The sequence below is a fragment of the Carcharhinus amblyrhynchos genome, chromosome 12, assembly GCF_965287045.1.
Source record: "Carcharhinus amblyrhynchos chromosome 12, sCarAmb.v2.hapA, whole genome shotgun sequence".
NCBI lineage: Eukaryota > Metazoa > Chordata > Chondrichthyes > Carcharhiniformes > Carcharhinidae > Carcharhinus > Carcharhinus amblyrhynchos.
Window position 1 is genome coordinate 76,674,885 of NC_137335.1, and position 19,352 is coordinate 76,694,236.

At 42.5% G+C, this 19,352-nt stretch overlaps 1 protein-coding gene across 1 annotated transcript in view; it reads right to left on the reverse strand.

Annotated features, from left to right (window-relative positions):
• Nucleotides 1-2,506: 2,506 nt before the first annotated feature.
• The window catches only part of LOC145351119 (adenylosuccinate synthetase isozyme 2-like), an 84,110-nt gene continuing 67,264 nt past the window's right edge, over nt 2,507-19,352 (reverse strand). Inside the window, exons 8-13 of the mRNA XM_080200773.1 lie at nt 18,413-18,539; nt 16,951-17,105; nt 14,111-14,235; nt 13,813-13,910; nt 6,922-7,071; nt 2,507-3,149 (exon numbers count right to left, since the gene is read on the reverse strand). Coding sequence (XP_080056899.1) covers nt 3,097-3,149; nt 6,922-7,071; nt 13,813-13,910; nt 14,111-14,235; nt 16,951-17,105; nt 18,413-18,539 — 708 coding nt within the window. The 3' untranslated portion in view covers nt 2,507-3,096. The remainder of the gene's footprint in view (nt 3,150-6,921; nt 7,072-13,812; nt 13,911-14,110; nt 14,236-16,950; nt 17,106-18,412; nt 18,540-19,352) is intronic.

The window sequence follows — 19,352 nt, forward strand, 5'->3', positions numbered from 1 at the left end:
AAAGAGAGGGAATTAAAGATAAATATTTTTGCATAAGACCCTTCATCAGACTGCAGTCAAAAATACTGATGTGAAATGACCATCACTACCCTCGATTAACTCTCCCGAGCTTTAAGTCAATCTCACCAAGCGACTGACTGCAATGTTTTGAAAAGAATTCCAACACTTGAACAATCTGCTTATATAGCAAGATGCAAGATATCCTCTTCATCAAGGACCACTGGCCAAAATAAACCCAGACAAAGAGGGTTTTATATTGCAGAATTTATTTTCTGTAGATAAGTTTACCAGCCCACCTGGAATTTCAATAATTATGTGTTTAAAAAGACAAGAGTTGCATAATTTACAAAGTAAAACACTTACAGCCTGTACACATAAAAGTTAGTTATCCATGCACAATATACATGAACTCTCTCTGTAATTGTGCCCCTGCCAACATTGAGAAAATATTCTGCACACCAGCCATGTTACGTATTTACAGTGCAGAATTGCTGTCATTTTCAGTACATTCTTTTATAGATCAGTTCAGCAGGCAGAAACATAGGAAATCATAATCTTTAGAGGATAGTTAGCAAAGAAACTGTGCAAATCTGCAGTAATCTCTTGTGTAAAGCTGACGAAAACAAACTGGCAGGACAGAGCCAAACTGGAAGTTTCTAGATTCTCGTCACCCAAGAACACCCACAAGTGTTGGGTTTCACAGGATAAAGTTTAATCATATTAAAAAATGCTATGTAGGCTGGTGCAGTCAATGGACCACCACTTACAGGTCCACTGCTCTGACTTTCGTCAGCTTTGAGGATATAGGTCTGCTGAGTGCTGCAAGATGAGGAAAGCAGTGTGTACTGACCCAGTGTTACAAACTGTACTAAAGTGTTCTTCTGCATGAGTGCCAGTGATGGGAGAGGTTAGAATTTTATGCAATGTTAAAAAAACTACAAAGGAAGCCCATTTAAGACACAGAATTAAATTAAAACCCCTCCACAACACATACCCTCAGTTTGACATCCACCTTGTAATCCTTCCTGGTTATGAACATTATGGGAGTGTAAATTGCGGGAGTGGAGGTTGGGGGGGTGGGGGGTGGGAATGGTTGCAAATGATGACCCTTTGTGTAAATAAAGCGAGTGGTGGAACAGATTTTTTTTTAAAAAAAAGCATGACCATCAGCCAGAATCAATGGAATAAACGCCCCTGACAAATACACGATCATCCTTTTGAACACACATATTGGATTTCTGATATACAATCACACCGGAAATGAATTCCAAATGAATTTTCAAAAGCACGTGGAAAAATATTTAATAAAACTATAAAAAACTACAGGGAAAAAGCAGGGGAATGGGACTAAGTGGCAAACTCCTTCAGGAAGCTGGCACAGACATTATGGGCAGTATTAATTATTTTGAGCTGTTGTGGGTCAACGTTGAATTGAGAGCAAAGCAAGATAAAAAGGGCCAGGATTGGATAACGGGTTTCCACAAATCCGGAAAGCAAATCAGTCGTTACAGCTTGGTGGGAAAAAAGGGTGTCCTCAGGCTGGCATGGACAAAAGATGGGCTGAACGGCCTCCTTCTGTGCTGTAACCTTTCTATGTTTGGTTCTATGGAGTTAGGACTTTCCCAAAACATTGAGTTCTCAACATTTACCAGGGATTTGTCCAGATAAGAAAGGCACATATTTCCAAAACTTTAAGTGACTGGTTATGTTGAATTGTAACATTCCCATTCACTGGCCCTTGGTCTATGCATAGAATTTGGAATCATACTTACACACTTTTTTTTTAACCTTCACTTCCTAGATTTGAGTTGAGAAACATGGCAAAAGGTTTGGCTCAGGAGAAGGCCATTCGACCCATCTGCCTGTGCTGGAATTTCTTAGCAGCATCCAATAGTACTCTGACATCGGTGAAGCACCAACACTAACAGGGCAATCAAAAACATTGTGAGATTAGAGTATCAAGTCCTTTCTAAAGGATCAAGTGCTGATGATATCTCTTGGACAGTTTTAACATTGTCTTTAGATAAAGCTTTCACCACACCTACCTTTTTAATTTTGAAGTTTCTAGTACATTGATATTTAGAATTTTAAAAACAATTGCAAGGTAATCAGCGGTGTATGCTGCAGTCACTAATCCCTCAAATTAAACGTTATCATACCTCACACCATTCAACAATACTTATTGTAATTCCTGGCGCCAGCAAAATAAATAGAATTAAATTAAAACCCCTCCACAACAGATACCCTCAGTTTGACATCCACCTTGTAATCCTTCCTGGTTATGAACATTATGGGAGTGTAAATTGCGGGTGTGGGGTGGGTGGGGGGGGGGTGGTGGTGGGTGGTTGCAGATGATGACCCTTTTGAGTAAATAAAACGAGTGGTGGAACACATTTTTTTAAAAAAAAGCATGACCATCAGCCAGAATCAATGGAATGAATGCCTCTGACAAATACACGATCACACACATTAGATTTCTGATATACAATCACACCGGTTGCCTGTAGTCTGAAAATTATTGCAATTTATGTCATTTATAACATAATTAAATTTTACATCAATACCCATCAAAAATGCTCAAAGGTCTTGCCCTGTAAAGAGAGCTGCTTCAGCACAAAGCAAGCCAGCCCTGGTCTGAGAAACCAGTATCACGTTCTTCCAATGTATAGAGAAATAAGCTTCTGTTTTATTCACCATCATTAATTTTTTTTAAAAAAACAGCAATTCCATTTAGATATTAAAAAAAAACTTCAATGTACACCTAAAAATCAAACATGTGCTGGTAGGTTATATTGAAGCTCAATATGTCAGAGCCATGTATTCGTAATACTTATTGACAGCAGCCTACTAAACCATCCCTGAATAAAATGAAGAGTATACATTTTTTGAACGTTGAACAGGGTTCAACAAGTCACGTTTGAAATAATTCCCTCATTCCCCTCTCCCCCCACAAAAAAAAACCAGAGCGGGTGCTTCCCTATATTTCTGCCAGATAGTAACAATACTAATTTTGGTACTTGAAGAGCCAACATCTCCGGATCTCAACTTGCTAAAGTTAACTCTGGAGATATAAAATTCTTCTTGGCAACACCAATCCTAAAACAGCTGGATCATAGACTCTCTTGATTTGCCGATCCCAATCCATTTCACTGCAAATACAAAAAACATTAAACAATTAGCATACACATCAGCTCTGCTCTATCACATTAACATCACATGGATCTACTATCTGCATAGCACCCTTCACAACCCCAGGACATTTTAAACAGTTTTACAATCAACAAAGTACTCTTTGAAGTATCCACTCTTATATTGTTGGGAACTCTGCAACCAATTTGCACACGAGATCCTAGAAACACTGATCAGATTATTTATTTTATCTGTACTGATTTTGGGTATTGATATTGGGGTGGCACAATGGTTAGTAATGCTGCCTCCCAGTGCCAGGGACCAGGTTCGATTCCTGGCTTGGGTCACTGTCTGTGCAGACTCTGCACGTTCTCCTTGTATCTGCATGGGGTTTCTTCCGGGTGCTCCGATTTCCTCCCAGAGTCCGAAAGGCGTGCTGGTTAGATGAATTGGCTATGCTAAGTTCTCCCTCCGTGTACCTGAACAGGTGCTGGAGTGTGGCGACTAAGGAACTTTCACAGCAACTTCACTGCATGTAAGCTTACTTGTGACACTAATAAATAAACTATTAGCCAGGACATTGGGAGAACACCTCTTTGAAAATTGCCAGGGACCTTTCATGTCCACCTGAAGGGACAGTTGGGCTCAGTTTAATCGTCTAAATCTGATGGCACCTCTGACAGTGCAGCACTGAACTTAGATCAAGCATTCAAATCTCTGAAATAAGGCTTAAACCCACAAACTTCCAGCTCAGCGTGAATGTTATATCTGAGCCAAGGCTGATACCATGAAGGCATAGGTGAACAGTTAAAAAGTTTAATGTCAGACCAAAGGTAAGGGAAAGGAGGGCTGCAAATTCAGAAGGAGATAGATTGGTGTGATAAAGGGAACTCAGTGGCAGTTCCCAGTGAAAATAATATATTTAAAAATCCTGGGGAAGAGCTGAATGAAAGAAGGGTCAATATTTTGTAAAAGGACAAAGGAAGACTGGCGGGTGGCAGTGGTATTTGTGTGATTGAGCCAAGATTTAAGAAAACTGATTTTTCAAAAGCTGTATTACCTAGAAATAAGACAGCAAGAATAAGGGTGGCTACAAGTGACCCTTGTACCTTGAGTAGCTATACGTTTTCGTACTCTCGTGGTGTAGTACATCAGTCACTGAGTTAATTATGTCAGAACAGTACCAGGATTCTTTCTTCTAGACACGGATAGTTGAACATAGCCATCCCCAACACACTTGCAACAGAATTTATGTGGGGTTAAGGGAAATCACTACAACCAAGTAGCTTATCTGGTTGCCTCACTTTTTCTAATCTGAGTTCTGTTGCTGTGTGAAGACATCAGCAAAAGCTGCAGTGACATAGAATCATTATTTTTGCTCTGTTTTGTGGCGTTAAGATGGAAGAGGAAGGGATACAAAGGCAGACAAGTCCTGGGCCTACATCCGAGGGTCTTAAAGGAAGTGGCAGCAGAGATTGGTTATAATATTCTGAAGTTCCCTGGATTCTGCTAAGGTTCCAGTGGATTGGAAAACAGCTCATGTTCAAAGAAGGAGCAGGCAGAAAGTTTATGGACTCAGGAATTAAATGTTGTTGGGAAATTGTTGGAATCCACTCTTACGGAAGTAGTAATGGAACATCTGGAAAGTCAAAACGTAATCCGTCAGATTCAGCATGGTTTTATGAAGGTAAATTGTGTTTGACTAATATACTAGAATTCTTTGAAAAGGTAACAAGCAACGTGGATAACGGGGATCCCTTTGACGTATATATGAACTTCCAGGAGGCATTTGACAAAGTGCTGCACAAAAGGCTAATATACAACGTAAGATCCCACAGGGTTGAGATAATATATTAGCTTGGACAGAGGATTGGCCAATGAACAGAAAGCAGAGAGTGGGGATAAATGTATCTTTTTCTGGTTGGCAAGATGTAACGAGTGGTTTGCTCCTCGGACACCAATCATTTATGATTTATATTAATGACTTGGATGCAAGGATAGAATGTACTCTAGGCAAATTTGCAGAACTTGCTAAGATAGGTGGGAAAGCAAATTGCAGTGAGGAAATCAGAAATGTACAAACCGATATAGATAGGTTAAATGTATGGCCAAACTTTGGAGGTGGAATTTAATGTGGTAATGTGTGAGGTTATCCATTTTGGTCAGGGGAATAAAAATGCAAGTTAAATGGAGAGAAACCTATGTTTTGGGGGAAGAGGGATCTAGATGTCCTTGTGCATGAATCAAAGAAAGTTAGAATGCAGGGGAGGGGAAAGTAAGGAGGGAATATCAAAATTCCCTGGTATATCTGAAAGACATGCTGGTTAGGTGTACTGGTCATGCTAAATTCTCTCAATGTACTGAACAGGCGCTGGCTGGAGCGTGGCGACTAAAGGACTTTCACACTAACTTCACTGATATAAGCCTACTTGCGACACTAATAAATGAACTTAAACTTTATATGGAATTTTGGCATTCATTGCTAATGGAATAGAGTACAAAAGTAGGGAAGTGCTGTTGCAACTGTATGGGGCATTGGCGAGAGCGCATCTGGCATAACGCACACAGTTCTGGTCCCCTTACTTGAGGAAGACTATAAATGCATTTGAGGTGGTTCAGAGAAGGTTGACTAGATTGATTCCAGGGATGAAGAACTTGACTTTGAAGAGAAATTGAGCAGTTTAACCTTATAGTTGCTGGAGTTTAGAAGAAGAGGAGATCTAATAAGAGATATATAAAATGCTACAGGGCATTGAGAGGATAGACATAGAGCAGGTGTTCCCTTTGTTGGACATTCTAGAATGACACGCCATAGTTTTAGGCTAAGGTAGATGTAAAACAGAAATAAGGAGGAATTACTTTACTCAAAGGGTGGTGAATCTGGGGAATTCTCTACTCAGAGTGAAGTGGATGCTGGAATACAAGGAGACAGGTTTTTAATTAGTGGTGGTATGAAGGGTCATGGGAAATGGGCAGGGAGGTAGAGATGAGGCCAAGATGAGATCTGCCATGATGGTGTTGAATGGCAGAGCAGGCTCGAGGGGCCAACTCTTCCTCCTAGTTCTTATGGTAAGAAGTCTCACAACACCAGGTTAAAGTCCAATAGGTTTATTTGGAATCATGAGCTTTTGGAGTGCTGCTCCTTCATCAGGTGAATGTTCTTATGTTCCTTGCAAAGAGCACACCTGGGAAGTGGGACCTATGGAAAAGATGATGGTTTTACAGCACAATTAGTGGGATTTAGAAAAAGCCATAAAATCTCTCTGGTTAAAATCTTGGTCATTTTGCTGGGATTGCATTTGGCAGTGTCCAATAGGACTCGCTGCCAGAGTCTGTAGGAAGGTCAGGGACAGTGGGTGGAATACCACATGCATCCTAGACCACAGTGATAGTGGCCCATCTACACACTCAATCAGTGTAGCAGCCATCAGTTCTACACTTGGTCCCTTCCTGAGCTCAGGGAAGGGGAGCACCCCATTCAAGGCTCTCTTCCTTCCTGGCCATCATCTGGTGAAGGTTTACCTCCTTAGTGGGCAAAGAGGAAACTCCTGGGCACACCGGCACAATATTTTCCTGCTGGAGGTGTGATGAGAAACTGAAGTTAGGCCAATCCCAAAATTCCAGCCCAGTGATAAATAAGCTGAAATTCAACATAATGGATTAGCATGTAGCTATTAGCAAGCACTTCAATACCTGTTTAAATATATTCAGGCACGTAGACATTACAATTCTTGGAAGAAACTTTGGGTCCCATTGCATTTTTCATTAATTTGAGGCAATTGTGACACTTACCAGGCACACCAAGGTGTCCTTCGATAAACCGGACATAGTTCTGGGCATTTTCAGGCAGATCTTCAAATGTCCTTGATTTTGCTGTGCTGGTGTTCCAGCCAGGCAGAGACACATACTGAACTTCTACCTTGCTCAAGACTTCTATGTTAGCTGGAAAACAATCGATGCGTTGTAATTATTAATAGAAAACAGAACACTTGTTATAAAAAAAGTAATAATTACTAAAAGGTCCTCTCCTAACATTTCAATGAATACGGTATTTTTCAGTCTGTGAGTGATACAGAAAAGAAGTCAGCAGAGGAGGAGGAGAAAGTGGGTTCCCGGACACGCGTCCTTTGTTTGAACAGAGGGGAGTACGGTAGGATGAGAGAAGAATTGGCGAATGTGGACTGGGGGAGCGCGTTGGAGGGAGGGTCTGTTGAGGAGCAGTGGAGGATCTTTAAGGAGATCTTTCTTGGTGCTCAGCAGAAATTTATTCCGATGGTCAAAAAGGATAGTAGGAGGAGAGGTAATAAGCCGTGGATAACGAAGGAGGTGAAGGAAAGTGTTAAATTAAAAGCGGAGGAATTTAGAGTAGCTAAGAGTAGTGGGCGAGAAGAGGATTGGGAGAGGTTTAAATGTCAACAAAGATTGACAAAGAAGTTGATAAAGAAGGGTAGGAGAAACTATGAAGCTGGGCTAGCGCTTAATATAAAAAAGGATAGCAAGAGTTTTTATAAATATATAAAAAGGAAGAGGCTGGCTAGGGTGAACGTTGGTCCTTTAGAGGATGAGAAAGGGGACCTGGTGATAGGGGATGGGGATATGGCTAAGGTATTGAATAACTTTTTTGTTTCTGTCTTCACGGAGGAGGACGTGAATAATTTGCTGGGTGTTAGCGATGGAAAGGTGGTAGGACTGGAGGGTCTTAATGACATTACTGTTACTAGAGAGGCGGTGCTCGACAGACTGGAGGGGCTGATTGTGGACAAGTCCCCAGGACCGGATGGAATGCATCCGAGGGTTCTGAAAGAAATGGCGGAGGTGATAGTGGATGCCTTGGTGGTTATTTTCCAAACGTCGCTGGATTCCGGGGAAGTGCCGGAAGATTGGAAAACGGCTAATGTTACGCCGTTGTTTAAGAAGGGTGCCAGGCAAAAGGCGGGGAATTATAGGCCGGTTAGTTTAACGTCTGTGGTAGGTAAAATGTTAGAATCTGTCATTAAGGAGGAAATTGCGAGGCATCTTGAAGGGAATTGCTTGATAGAGCAGACGCAGCACGGTTTCATTAAAGGGAAGTCGTGTCTGACAAATTTACTGGAGTTCTATGAGGATGTGTCTAGGGCGGTGGATAGAGGAGAGCCGGTGGATGTGGTCTTTCTAGATTTTCAGAAGGCGTTTGACAAAGTACCTCACAAGAGGTTATTGCAGAAGGTCAAGGGACATGGAGTTGGGGGTAGGGTGTTAGCGTGGATAGAGGATTGGTTGTCAAATAGGAGGCAGAGAGTGGGGGTCAACGGGTGCTATTCGGATTGGCGGATGGTGACTAGTGGAGTGCCCCAGGGGTCGGTGCTGGGGCCTCAGCTTTTTACCATTTATATAGATGATCTGGAGGAGGGAACCGAGTGTAGGGTGTCGAAATTTGCTGATGACACCAAGATTGGGGGAATGGCAAATTGTGCGGAGGGTGTGGAGAGTCTGCAGAAGGATCTAGATAGGCTGGGCGAATGGGCCAGGAAATGGCAAATGGAATTTAATGTTGGCATTTAATGTGAGGTGGTCCACTTTGGTAGGAAGAGTGGTAGGAAGGACTATTACTTACGGGGCGAAAAACTGCAGCAGGCAACGGTGCAGAGGGACCTCGGGGTCCTTGTGCATGAGTCGCAAAAACCCAGCTTGCAGGTGCAGCAGGTGGTCAGGAAGGCGAATGGGATGCTGGCCTTCATAGCGAGGGGGATTGAATATAAAAGTAGGGAGGTCTTGCTGCAGCTGTATAGGGCATTGGTGAGGCTGCAGCTGGAGTACTGTGTGCAGTTTTGGGCGCCGCACCTGCGCAAAGATATTTTGGCCTTGGAGGGAGTGCAGAGGAGGTTTACTAGGCTGATACCGGAGTTGAGGGGGTTGAGCTATGAGGAGAGGCTGAATAAACTGGGCTTGTACTCGTTAGAGTTTAGAAGAATGAGGAGAGATCTCATTGAGACGTATAAGATAATGAATGGGATGGATAGGATAGAGGTGGAGAGACTCTTCCCGCTCAAAAAAGACAGTAGGACTAGGGGGCACAGCCTCAAGATAAAAGGGGGGCGGTTTAGAACGGAGTTGAGGAGGAACTTCTTCACTCAAAGGGTGGTGAATCTCTGGAATTCTCTGCCCGTTGAAGTGGTGGAGGCTGCCTCGCTAAATATTTTTAAGACGCGGGTTGATGGGTTTTTGATAAGAGAGGGGATTAAGGGTTATGGGGAGAGGGCGGGAAAGTGGAACTGAGCAGCGACAGATCAGCCATGATCTTATTGAATGGCGGGGCAGGCTCGAAGGGCTAGATGGCCTACTCCTGCTCCTATTTCTTATGTTCTAGAGTCTAAATTGCTAAACGTTCCTGCATTTCAATGAGAAAAATCACGCACTTACTCCAAACGTCCTGTAGATGGCACAGTGGAGCTCAGGTAGCAGAATTAACTGTGATTTCAACCAAGGCAGCATCAGCAGAATTCCAAAACATCTTTTAATACCCACACCTCCAACCTCTCTGGACTCAACTATCCCAAAGCATTCCTAACTGGCCTACTTTTCACGCTTAGGAAACATAAGCTCATCCAAAACTCATCCGATCCCTCACTAAGTCCTGCTTGTCCATCAGTCCTGGACAAGTTCAATATCTAATCAGGGCACAGGACTTCTAACAACGCAGCGCCAACAACCAGATAATATGTCCACCGTACATTCCATGAGTCAACCAATCAAACAATTGCTCCACTACCCATATAGCCACATCAAAATAGAAAGCCAATGTAACAAATCTGAATATCTAAAAATAAGCCAGTTACAGCAGAACATAATCCCTCCAATGCAACAACACTCGAGACGCCAACGATAGAAAAAGGGCCAAGTCTTTTTTCAGGACAGACTACCTGTCTGTACTTTCTCAGGAAACAAACAAACAAACGATTCCCTACTTCACCCCTAGCACCCCTCAGGAGACAGGGCACTCAGATGCTCCTTCTCCTGCCCCATCTCCGAGTCAGTCAGGATGTATGACGCACTATGCAGCAGGACTTCCAAGGACTGAAGATAAGCTTTCGCCAAGGAAACTGCCCTCTCAATTGACAGGATTCTCATCTCCCTTTCATCCATTTTCTTTAGGATATCTCGCAGTTCATCAATATGAGCATCAAAAATCAGTGCCGAGGAGCCAAGACTGTTGTCCACAACTTCATTCAAGATGGCAGTCGTCATTTTGCTGCCAATAGCATCACTGAAGCTTAAGCCTGCTCACCAGTGGAACTGTCACTAAGAACCAGACCCAACTGTCTCCCGACTGCCTTAATCAAACAAGGGTTTTCTCGACTTCCCTTTGCCAGAATTTTCCAGGATCATAGCAGGTTGTATCCATCAGGATCAGATAATTATGGGTTGTGCATCAGGATTAAAAACAGATTGAAAGATAAGTAGCGCCAGAGCTCACAAAAATGCAGTGCTTACAGTATATGACCCCGCTGTGCTTGAGCGTTAGCAATCTGAAAAACACTGCCCGATTGGTTAGTGAAAGCAGGTTTAATAATAACTTTCAAAAGGAAATTGGATAAGTATTTGGGAATAATATATTTGGGATATTCTCAGGGCTATGGGGAAAGAGAAAAAGTAGGAGTAATTGGATAGCTCCTTCAAAGAGCTAACACACGCACAATGGGCCAAATGACCTCCTTCTGTCCTGTATCATTCTGAGTTCTTGGTGTGAGATCAAACACACAATTTGAAGAAAGAATGCTGGTAACTAAAATCAGGTTGACATTTTTCACATACAATTTCCGATATTATATACTTTTATGCAAAACAACTTCAAAGTGTTATAGAACATAGAACATTACAGCGCAGAACAGGCCCTTCGGCCCACAATGTTGCGCCGACCAGTTAAAAAACAATGACCCTCTAACCTAAACCAATCCCTTTTCATCCATAAACCTATCCACGGATCTCTTAAACACCCCCAAACTAGGCGCATTTACAACTGCAGCAGGCAGGGCATTCCAATCCCTCACCACCCTCTGGGTAAAGAACTTACCCCTGACATCCGTCCTATAACTACCCCCCCTTAATTTAAAGCCATGCCCCCTCGTGCTAGCTTTCTCCATCCGAGGAAAAAGGCTATCACTGTCCACCCTATCTAAACCTCTAATCATCTTATATGTTTCAATAAGATCCCCTCTTAGCCGCCTTCTTTCTAGCGAAAACAACCCCAAATCCCTCAGTCTCTCTTCATAGGACCTCCCCTCCATACCAGGCAACATCCTGGTAAACCTCCTCTGCACCCTCTCCAAAGCCTCCACATCCTTCCTATAATGTGGGGACCAGACTGCACACAATACTCCAAGTGCGGCCGCACCAGAGTTGTGTACAGTTGCAACATGACGCTGCGACTCCTAAATTCAATCCCCCTACCAATAAACGCCAAGACACCGTATGCCTTCTTAACAACCTTATCTACTTGATTCCCAACTTTCAGGGATCTATGTACACATACACCTGGATCCCTCTGTTCATCCACACTATTCAGAGTCCTCCCGTTAGCCCTGTACTCGACACATCTGTCATTCCTACCAAAGTGAATTACCTCACACTTCTCCGCATTAAACTCCATCCGCCACCTCTCGGCCCAGCTCTGCAAACTACGACACCCTTCCTCACAATCTACCACACCTCCGACTTTGGTGTCATCAGCAAATTTACTAATCAACCCAACTATACCCTCATCCAGATCATTAATAAAAATTACAAACAGCAGTGGCCCCAAAACAGATCCCTGAGGCACACCACTCATAACTGAACTCCATGACGAATATTTACCATCAACCACCACCCTCTGTCTCTTATCTGCTAGCCAATTCCTGATCCAATTTCCTAGATTACCCTCAATCCCATACATCTGCATTTTCTGCAGAAGCCTACCATGGTGAACCTTATCAAACGCCTTACTAAAATCCATATATACCACGTCAACTGCCTTTCCCCCATCCACCTCTTTGGTCACTTTCTCAAAAAACTCAATAAGGTTAGTAAGGCACGACCTACCCGCTACAAAACCATGCTGACTATCTCCAATCAATTCATTACTCTCCAAATAACTATAAATCCTATCCCTAATAATTTTTTCTAAAACCTTGCCCACAACAGAAGTAAGACTCACCGGTCTATAATTCCCAGGGAAGTCTCTGTTCCCCTTCTTAAACAATGGGACAACATTTGCTGTCCTCCAATCTTCCGGTACTATACCTGAGACCAACGACGACCTGAAGATCAGAGCCAGAGGCTCTGCAATCACCTCTCTTGCCTCCCAGAGAATCCTAGGGTAAATCCCGTCCGGACCAGGGGACTTATCTATTTTCAAACCCTCAAGAATATCCAGCACATCCCCCTTATCAACTGCAATACTGTCTAGTTTACACCCCTGCAACCCAGTGTTCTCCTCAGCTACATTCATGTCCCCCTGCGTGAACACCGAAGAGAAATATTGGTTCAATGCCTCACCAATCTCTTCCGGTTCCACACACAACTTCCCTCTGCTGTCTGTAACTGGCCCTAACCAACCTTCTGTTCTTAACACACCTACAGAACGCCATAGGATTCTCCTTAATCCTATCAGCCAAAGTCTTCTCATGTCCTCTTTTAGCCCTTCTTAATTCACTCTTCAACTCCCTCCTAGCCAATCTAAAGCTTTCTAGTGCACTACCTGAGCCCTCAAGTCTCATCCGGACATAAGCCTCCTTTTTCTTTTTAACCAACGAATCAACTTTTTTAGTGCACCACGGTTCCCTAGCTCTACCAATTCCTCCTTGCCTGACAGGGACATACCTATCAAGGACTCGCAGTAGCTGCTCCTTGAAAAAACTCCACATTTCGGACGTTCCCAGTCCCTGTAGTCTCCTAGTCCAACCTATGCTTCCTAATAATAAGTAGTGAAGCTGAACATAAGAACATAAGAAATAGGAGCAGGAGTAGGCCATCCAGCCCTTCGAGCCTGCCCCACTATTCAATAAGATCATGGCTGATCTGTCGCTGCTCAGTTCCACTTTCCCGCCCTCTCCCCATAACCCTTAATCCCCTCTCTTATCAAAAACCCATCAACCCGCGTCTTAAAAATATTTAGCGAGGCAGCCTCCACCACTTCAACGGGCAGAGAATTCCAGAGATTCACCACCCTTTGAGTGAAGAAGTTCCTCCTCAACTCCGTTCTAAACCGCCCCCTTTTTATCTTGAGGCTGTGCCCCCTAGTCCTACTGTCTGTTTTGAGCGGGAAGAGTCTCTCCACCTCTATCCTATCCATCCCATTCATCATCTTATAAGTCTCAATGAGATCTCCCCTCATTCTTCTAAACTCTAACGAGTACAAGCCCAGTTTATTCAGCCTCTCCTCATAGCTCAACCCCCTCAACTCCGGTATCAGCCTAGTAAACCTCCTCTGCACTCCCTCCAAGGCCAAAATATCTTTGCGCAGGTGCGGCGCCCAAAACTGCACACAGTACTCCAGCTGCGGCCTCACCAATGCCCTATACAGCTGCAGCAAGACCTCCCTACTTTTATATTCAATCCCCCTCGCTATGAAGGCCAGCATCCCATTCGCCTTCCTGACCACCTGCTGCACCTGCAAGCTGGGGTTTTGCGACTCATGCACAAGGACCCCGAGGTCCCTCTGCTTACCTGGAAAATGTGGTATTACTTTCTCATCAACCTTGTAGGCCACTCCGACTTTAATCTCTGTGAATACATCCAGGATGTCCAATTTGGTAAGTGCTAAGCTACACAGGGAATAAAACACAAAACAGCAATGAAATCTTAGTAGCTTCGCCATACCCATGCTGAAACCCATTTAGAACCAGCTGCATTTCAACCCAAATTATATTTATTTCAAGTAGATTCCAACATTAATAATTTTGCACAATCATTAAAGTCTGCCGTTTCCAAAGAAAGAAAAAACTTGCCTTGTGAAATTACTTACGCAGTAAATCCATTGATCATGTGAGCATACTTTAGCAAGACAAGATCCAACCAGCCACACCTCCTCTTTCTACCTGTGGTGACTCCCACTTCTGACCCTCGTAACTGCAGCAACGCACCAATCTCCTATAAATCATGACATCACAGTAACGCACCAGTTATAATTGAGGATTACTGCATGTTCTCTCAAATTAGCATCAGTAACATGCAGCCCCGACACTTGCAGCTTTTCACTGCCTCCACCAAGCACTTAAATGTCGCAGAAGAAAATAAATAGGACAACGTTACAAGGGTCAATTTGACATTCTGTAATGTTAGGAAGGATATATAAAACATTACATAAAGCATTGTTTAAGTACACAGTAGTCATGATAATGCCTACAAAACAAAGGGGAAGCTTGCGTGGAATGAGAAAAAGCTAGCTAGTAATAAAAAAGCAGATAGTAGGAATTTCTACAAGTATTTAAACATACAGCAAATAACTAAAACTTTCTGCTGGTGCTCTAGAGGGTGAATTGATAATGAAGAACAAGGAAATGGCAGAGATGTTTGACAGATATTTTGTGTCCGTCTTTACTGTAGATGACTTAGGAAACTTTCCAAAGATACTTGAAGCTCAAGAGGTGAAAAGGAAGGGGAAAACTTATAGCAATCACCATCACCAGGGAAAAGGTGTCAGGTTATTATTAGACCTAAAGACTGACAAGGTCCCAGCTTCAGATGGCCTGCACCCTTGGGTCTTCAAAGGAACTGCAGAGTTAATAGAGGCATTGGATCGGTTATAATCTTCCCAAATTCCTTAGATTCAGGAAGGACCCCAGTAGAATGGAAAGTGGCAAACCTGTATTCGAGAAAGCAAGTAACTAAAGGCCAGTTGGCTTAATATGACATAGGGAAATTGCTAGAATCCATTATTAAGATGGTTATATCAGAATGCTTAGAAAACTGTAATGTGATCAGGCAGAGTCAATGTGGTTTTGTGAAAGAGAAACCATGTTTAAGTATCTTTTTGAGGAAGTAACATGCAAGGTGAATGAAGGGGAACTTGTAGATGTACTGTACTGGGATTTCCAAAAGGCAGTGCCATACCAAAAATTACAACACAAGATGTGAGTAAATGAGGTAGGAGGAACATAATAGCATGGATAAGAATTGGTTTGCTAACAGGAAGCAAAGTGGAAGGATAAATGGGTCTTCCTTGCAAGCTCTAACTAGTACAACTATTTACGATCAATATCAATGACTTGGATGAAGGGATCAAATGCAAGGTGGCTAACTTTGCTGATGACACCAAGGTGGGTAGGCAAATAACTGGTCAACAGGCCATAAATGATAAGAGATAGTTTAAGTGAATGGACAAAAATTTGGCAGATGGAGTATAATGTGGGAAAATGTGAACTTATCCACTTGGCTAGAAAAACAGCAGAATACTACTTACATTGCGAGAGATTGCAAAATGTGATGTACAGAGGGATCTGGGTGTCCTAGTACATGAATCACAAATAGTTAGTTTGCAGGTACGGCAAATTATTAGAAAGACAAATGGATTGCTGGTGTTTATTACAAGGGGGAAGAAATGTAATCGTAGAGATGTTATATTGCAACTGTATGGGACTTTGATGAGACCACAGCTGAAGAACTGTGTACAACTTTGGTCTCTTTTTTTGAAAGGGGATATAATCGTCAGAAGCAATTCAGAGAAGGTTCACTTGACTCCTTGCTTCCTCCTACGGAGAAAGATTAAACATGTTGGACTTGCACCCATTGGAGTTTAAAAGAGATAATCTTATTAAATCAAAAATGATCCTGGAGGGGTATACTTGATAGGGTGAATACTCCAATAATCTTTATCTTTGTGGGGAAGACTAGAACTATGGGACACAGTTTAAGATTTCCCTTTTAAGACATAGACGAGGAAAGATGTTTCCTCTTGGATGGTCATAACTGAATTCTGCGCAATGCCATCTTGGCAATGAGAATGTTTCTCCTTATATTAAAACATTTTCTCCACGTGTCTGAGGCTTTACCCCAAAGTTGCTCGAAGTGAAGGAGATCACATTGTCTGTGAATATTGCCTCAATAACAATGCATAGAATTGATCTACTGCCCGTTATTATCAATGCACAAGCACTTTTATTAACAATTCCACAATCTTCGAGGAATGCAGAAAATGAACAATCCATTTGGGTTATTTCAATGTCAATTTTTAAACACAAAAGGTCTCAAGTTAATTTCTAATTTGAATTAAATGACTTGGGACTTGAAACAAAGTTCAACACTAATTTAGTTATAATCTCCAAAGAGAATGTTTTGTAATATCTATAGACAACCTAACAACGCATCAAATTGACACTGACAAGTGGTGAACTATTTCTCTGGTCTCTCACTGGAGTGATAGAGTGCGGACAAGAGGACCTATAGATCAAAGGGGGAGGGGAAAACTGGATACGGTTCATGTGCCTGACCCACTCCTGGCTGATGTATGGCGAGGGCGAGAGCAGACCCAGCTATGAAGCTTGTGAGTTCAATATCCTGCAAGTACTGGTCAATGACTAGGGATTTGGGCGAGATGGTAGGATTGCCACCCACTTACAAACAAAATAAAGAGTGGGGAGGTAAGGCATGAGAAGAAAGAAGTCAACTGCTGAATATCTTATGGTTTGCAAAAAAAATGGCAAAGGCAAAAAAATTGCCAAAGACAGAATAGGCTCTTTACTGTCAACTTGAAGGAATCTTGGAGGAACAGAGATAGCAACAAATGAAATTACAAGAAGGGTTTGAGGAGGAGAAAGTGATGGAAATGCGCAAGTTTCAATGCTCCACATGAACTAGAAGGCTTACATTATCTTGTTCTGTTGGGAATGCCCCAATTCCAACCCTCGTTGTGTAGGCTTTCACCACTCCATACACTTCTCCTACATTCTGAGGGGGGATTCCCAGTCCCGTGCACACACCACCCACTGTGCAATTTGATGAAGTCACAAAAGGATAAGTACCTTTGAAAGAATTTAAAAAGTACATTACACAGTGTTACAATTCAGGTTGTGCACATCACAAATTTGGGCGTTATCCTGAAAAATATAAACAAGGACACATAACTGCTACCACAAAACAACAGACCATACTAAGTAATTCAGAGGCTGCGAAAGGTCTTTGGACATCCTGAGGACGTGAAAGGTGCTACACAAATGCAAGCACTTTCTAATAAATGATATTTTGGAATACAACTGTAGTGTTCCACAATCCTCTGTTGGGTAAACGTTCTCCGTGATACGTACTTTTAGTGGATACGTTTCATAATTATTTTGGGGGTCAATTGTTCTCTCTTTAAACAGAAGGATGTTAATGCTGATGAATGCATAATTTCAACAGGAACCCAGAGTCAGCATCAAGCATTGCAGATCCTTCTACTCTGCCCCACCAATGCTCCTCAGTCCAGGTCTCCCTCACTATATTTTTCTCTTTTGTGTTTTAGCCATCCAACTGACATTGCCACTTCAGTAGGAGTTTCTTAGTGAAGGCTCATTAGCATTTGAGAATGGTCAAAGACTGGCAAAACACCCTTGAACTGGGATCTTCACAACCCACAGTCAGAGGAATCTTTCATTAGCCTTTGCTGGTCCCAGAGGTCAAGTCCAGGGGTACATTTCTTAATATGCATTTGTGCTGCTATCCTCTCGTTGCCACTCAACAGTTGAAATATAGGTAGTAACACAATATTACACCAGTGTGAGGGACCCATCCCAGAAACGGATAACCTTGGATGAAGCATATTTCTGGAGTCTCATTTGCTCCTAACTACAAGATGTTGTAAATTAATGTTATAAAGCCATGCAGAAACTGAGGTAACTGAAGTACAGTTCTAGAGATAAAGATTTGAATTTAGAATAAATTTATAGACGTTTCATTATAATACCTGGAACTACAGAAAGTTGTAATAATCAGAAAATAAAGATTAGAAAAGGAAGAGAAAAAAAACTATGAAAATTTTTAAATAATTTCGCCCAAATGCCAAGAGCATATGTAGTTGTCTATAAACTACAAATATACTTCCATGTTCTTACACCCAAATTTCAGTCTTTTTATAAACTTCTCTGCAAAGCTCTGTCTTATGATGTCTCTGGTAGAGAACCATGTAAAGGGGGAAGGAAGACAGACATACATGGGAATCTGTGCTATTCCGTTACCGCTGTAGACATACATCACACAGTGGCCTGAACACAAAAATGAAATCTCATACAGTATTTATGTAGTTCTTTTAAGCATCTGGATATATTTTTATGGAGATGTAATGGTATCTTACCAAAATCAATGTCCAACAGTGCTGCATTTGCTCCTTCAACTAGGATATTCTTTTCTGGACCATGTAAAGCTTCGTACATGAAATAGACTCCATCCCTTACCATAGGCTTGATTCTCTCCACGTATCCCTGAAGATAGGATCAATCTTTAGTATATGTCTATATAAGAATTATTGCTCTCAGTCACTTCTTTGTGCCTTACTGAGGCTGTAGGGAAAAGCACAAAATTTCCCTATGCTAAGGCTGCTTATCTTTAACTCAGATTGCTCAGTAACAACTCTAGCTCAGTATATTTTCAACTCCAAATGAGGTGATACCGTTCTGCCCAGTGCCACCTGTCTGGATCCTGCTGAATGATCGCGCTTCTCTGCCTTTTAGCTATTCCAACCTGATGCCAGCAGCCTTTCCTTCCTCTGACACCTATCTGCTGCTTGCCCTCAATCCATCTCATTTTTTTTTGTCATTTATTAGTCACAAGTAAGGCTTACATTAACACTGCAATAAAGTTACTGTGGAATTCCCCGAGTCGCCACATTCGGGCGCCTGTTCGGGTCAAGGCACCTAATCAGCACACTGTGGGGGGAAACCGGAGCACCCGAAGGAAACCCACACAGACACCGGGAGAACATGCAAACTCCACACAGACAGTGACCGAAGGTGGGAATTGAACCTGGGTCCCTGGTGCTGTGAGGCAGCAGTACTAGCCACTGTGCCACCCCACTGCTGCTTGCTCCTACTGACCCAGAAATAATGACCCGTAACTTCCTCAGAGTGGCAATCTTTGGCAGATTGGGATTCAGGCCGGACAGAGGGACCAGACTGGGAACACAAGGAAAAGAATAGTAGGCCACAACGCCCTTCAAGTCAGCCCTACCAATCAATATGACCATTGATGATCCATGCCAGTCTCCTCTTCTGTACCATTTCCCCATTGCCCTCTAT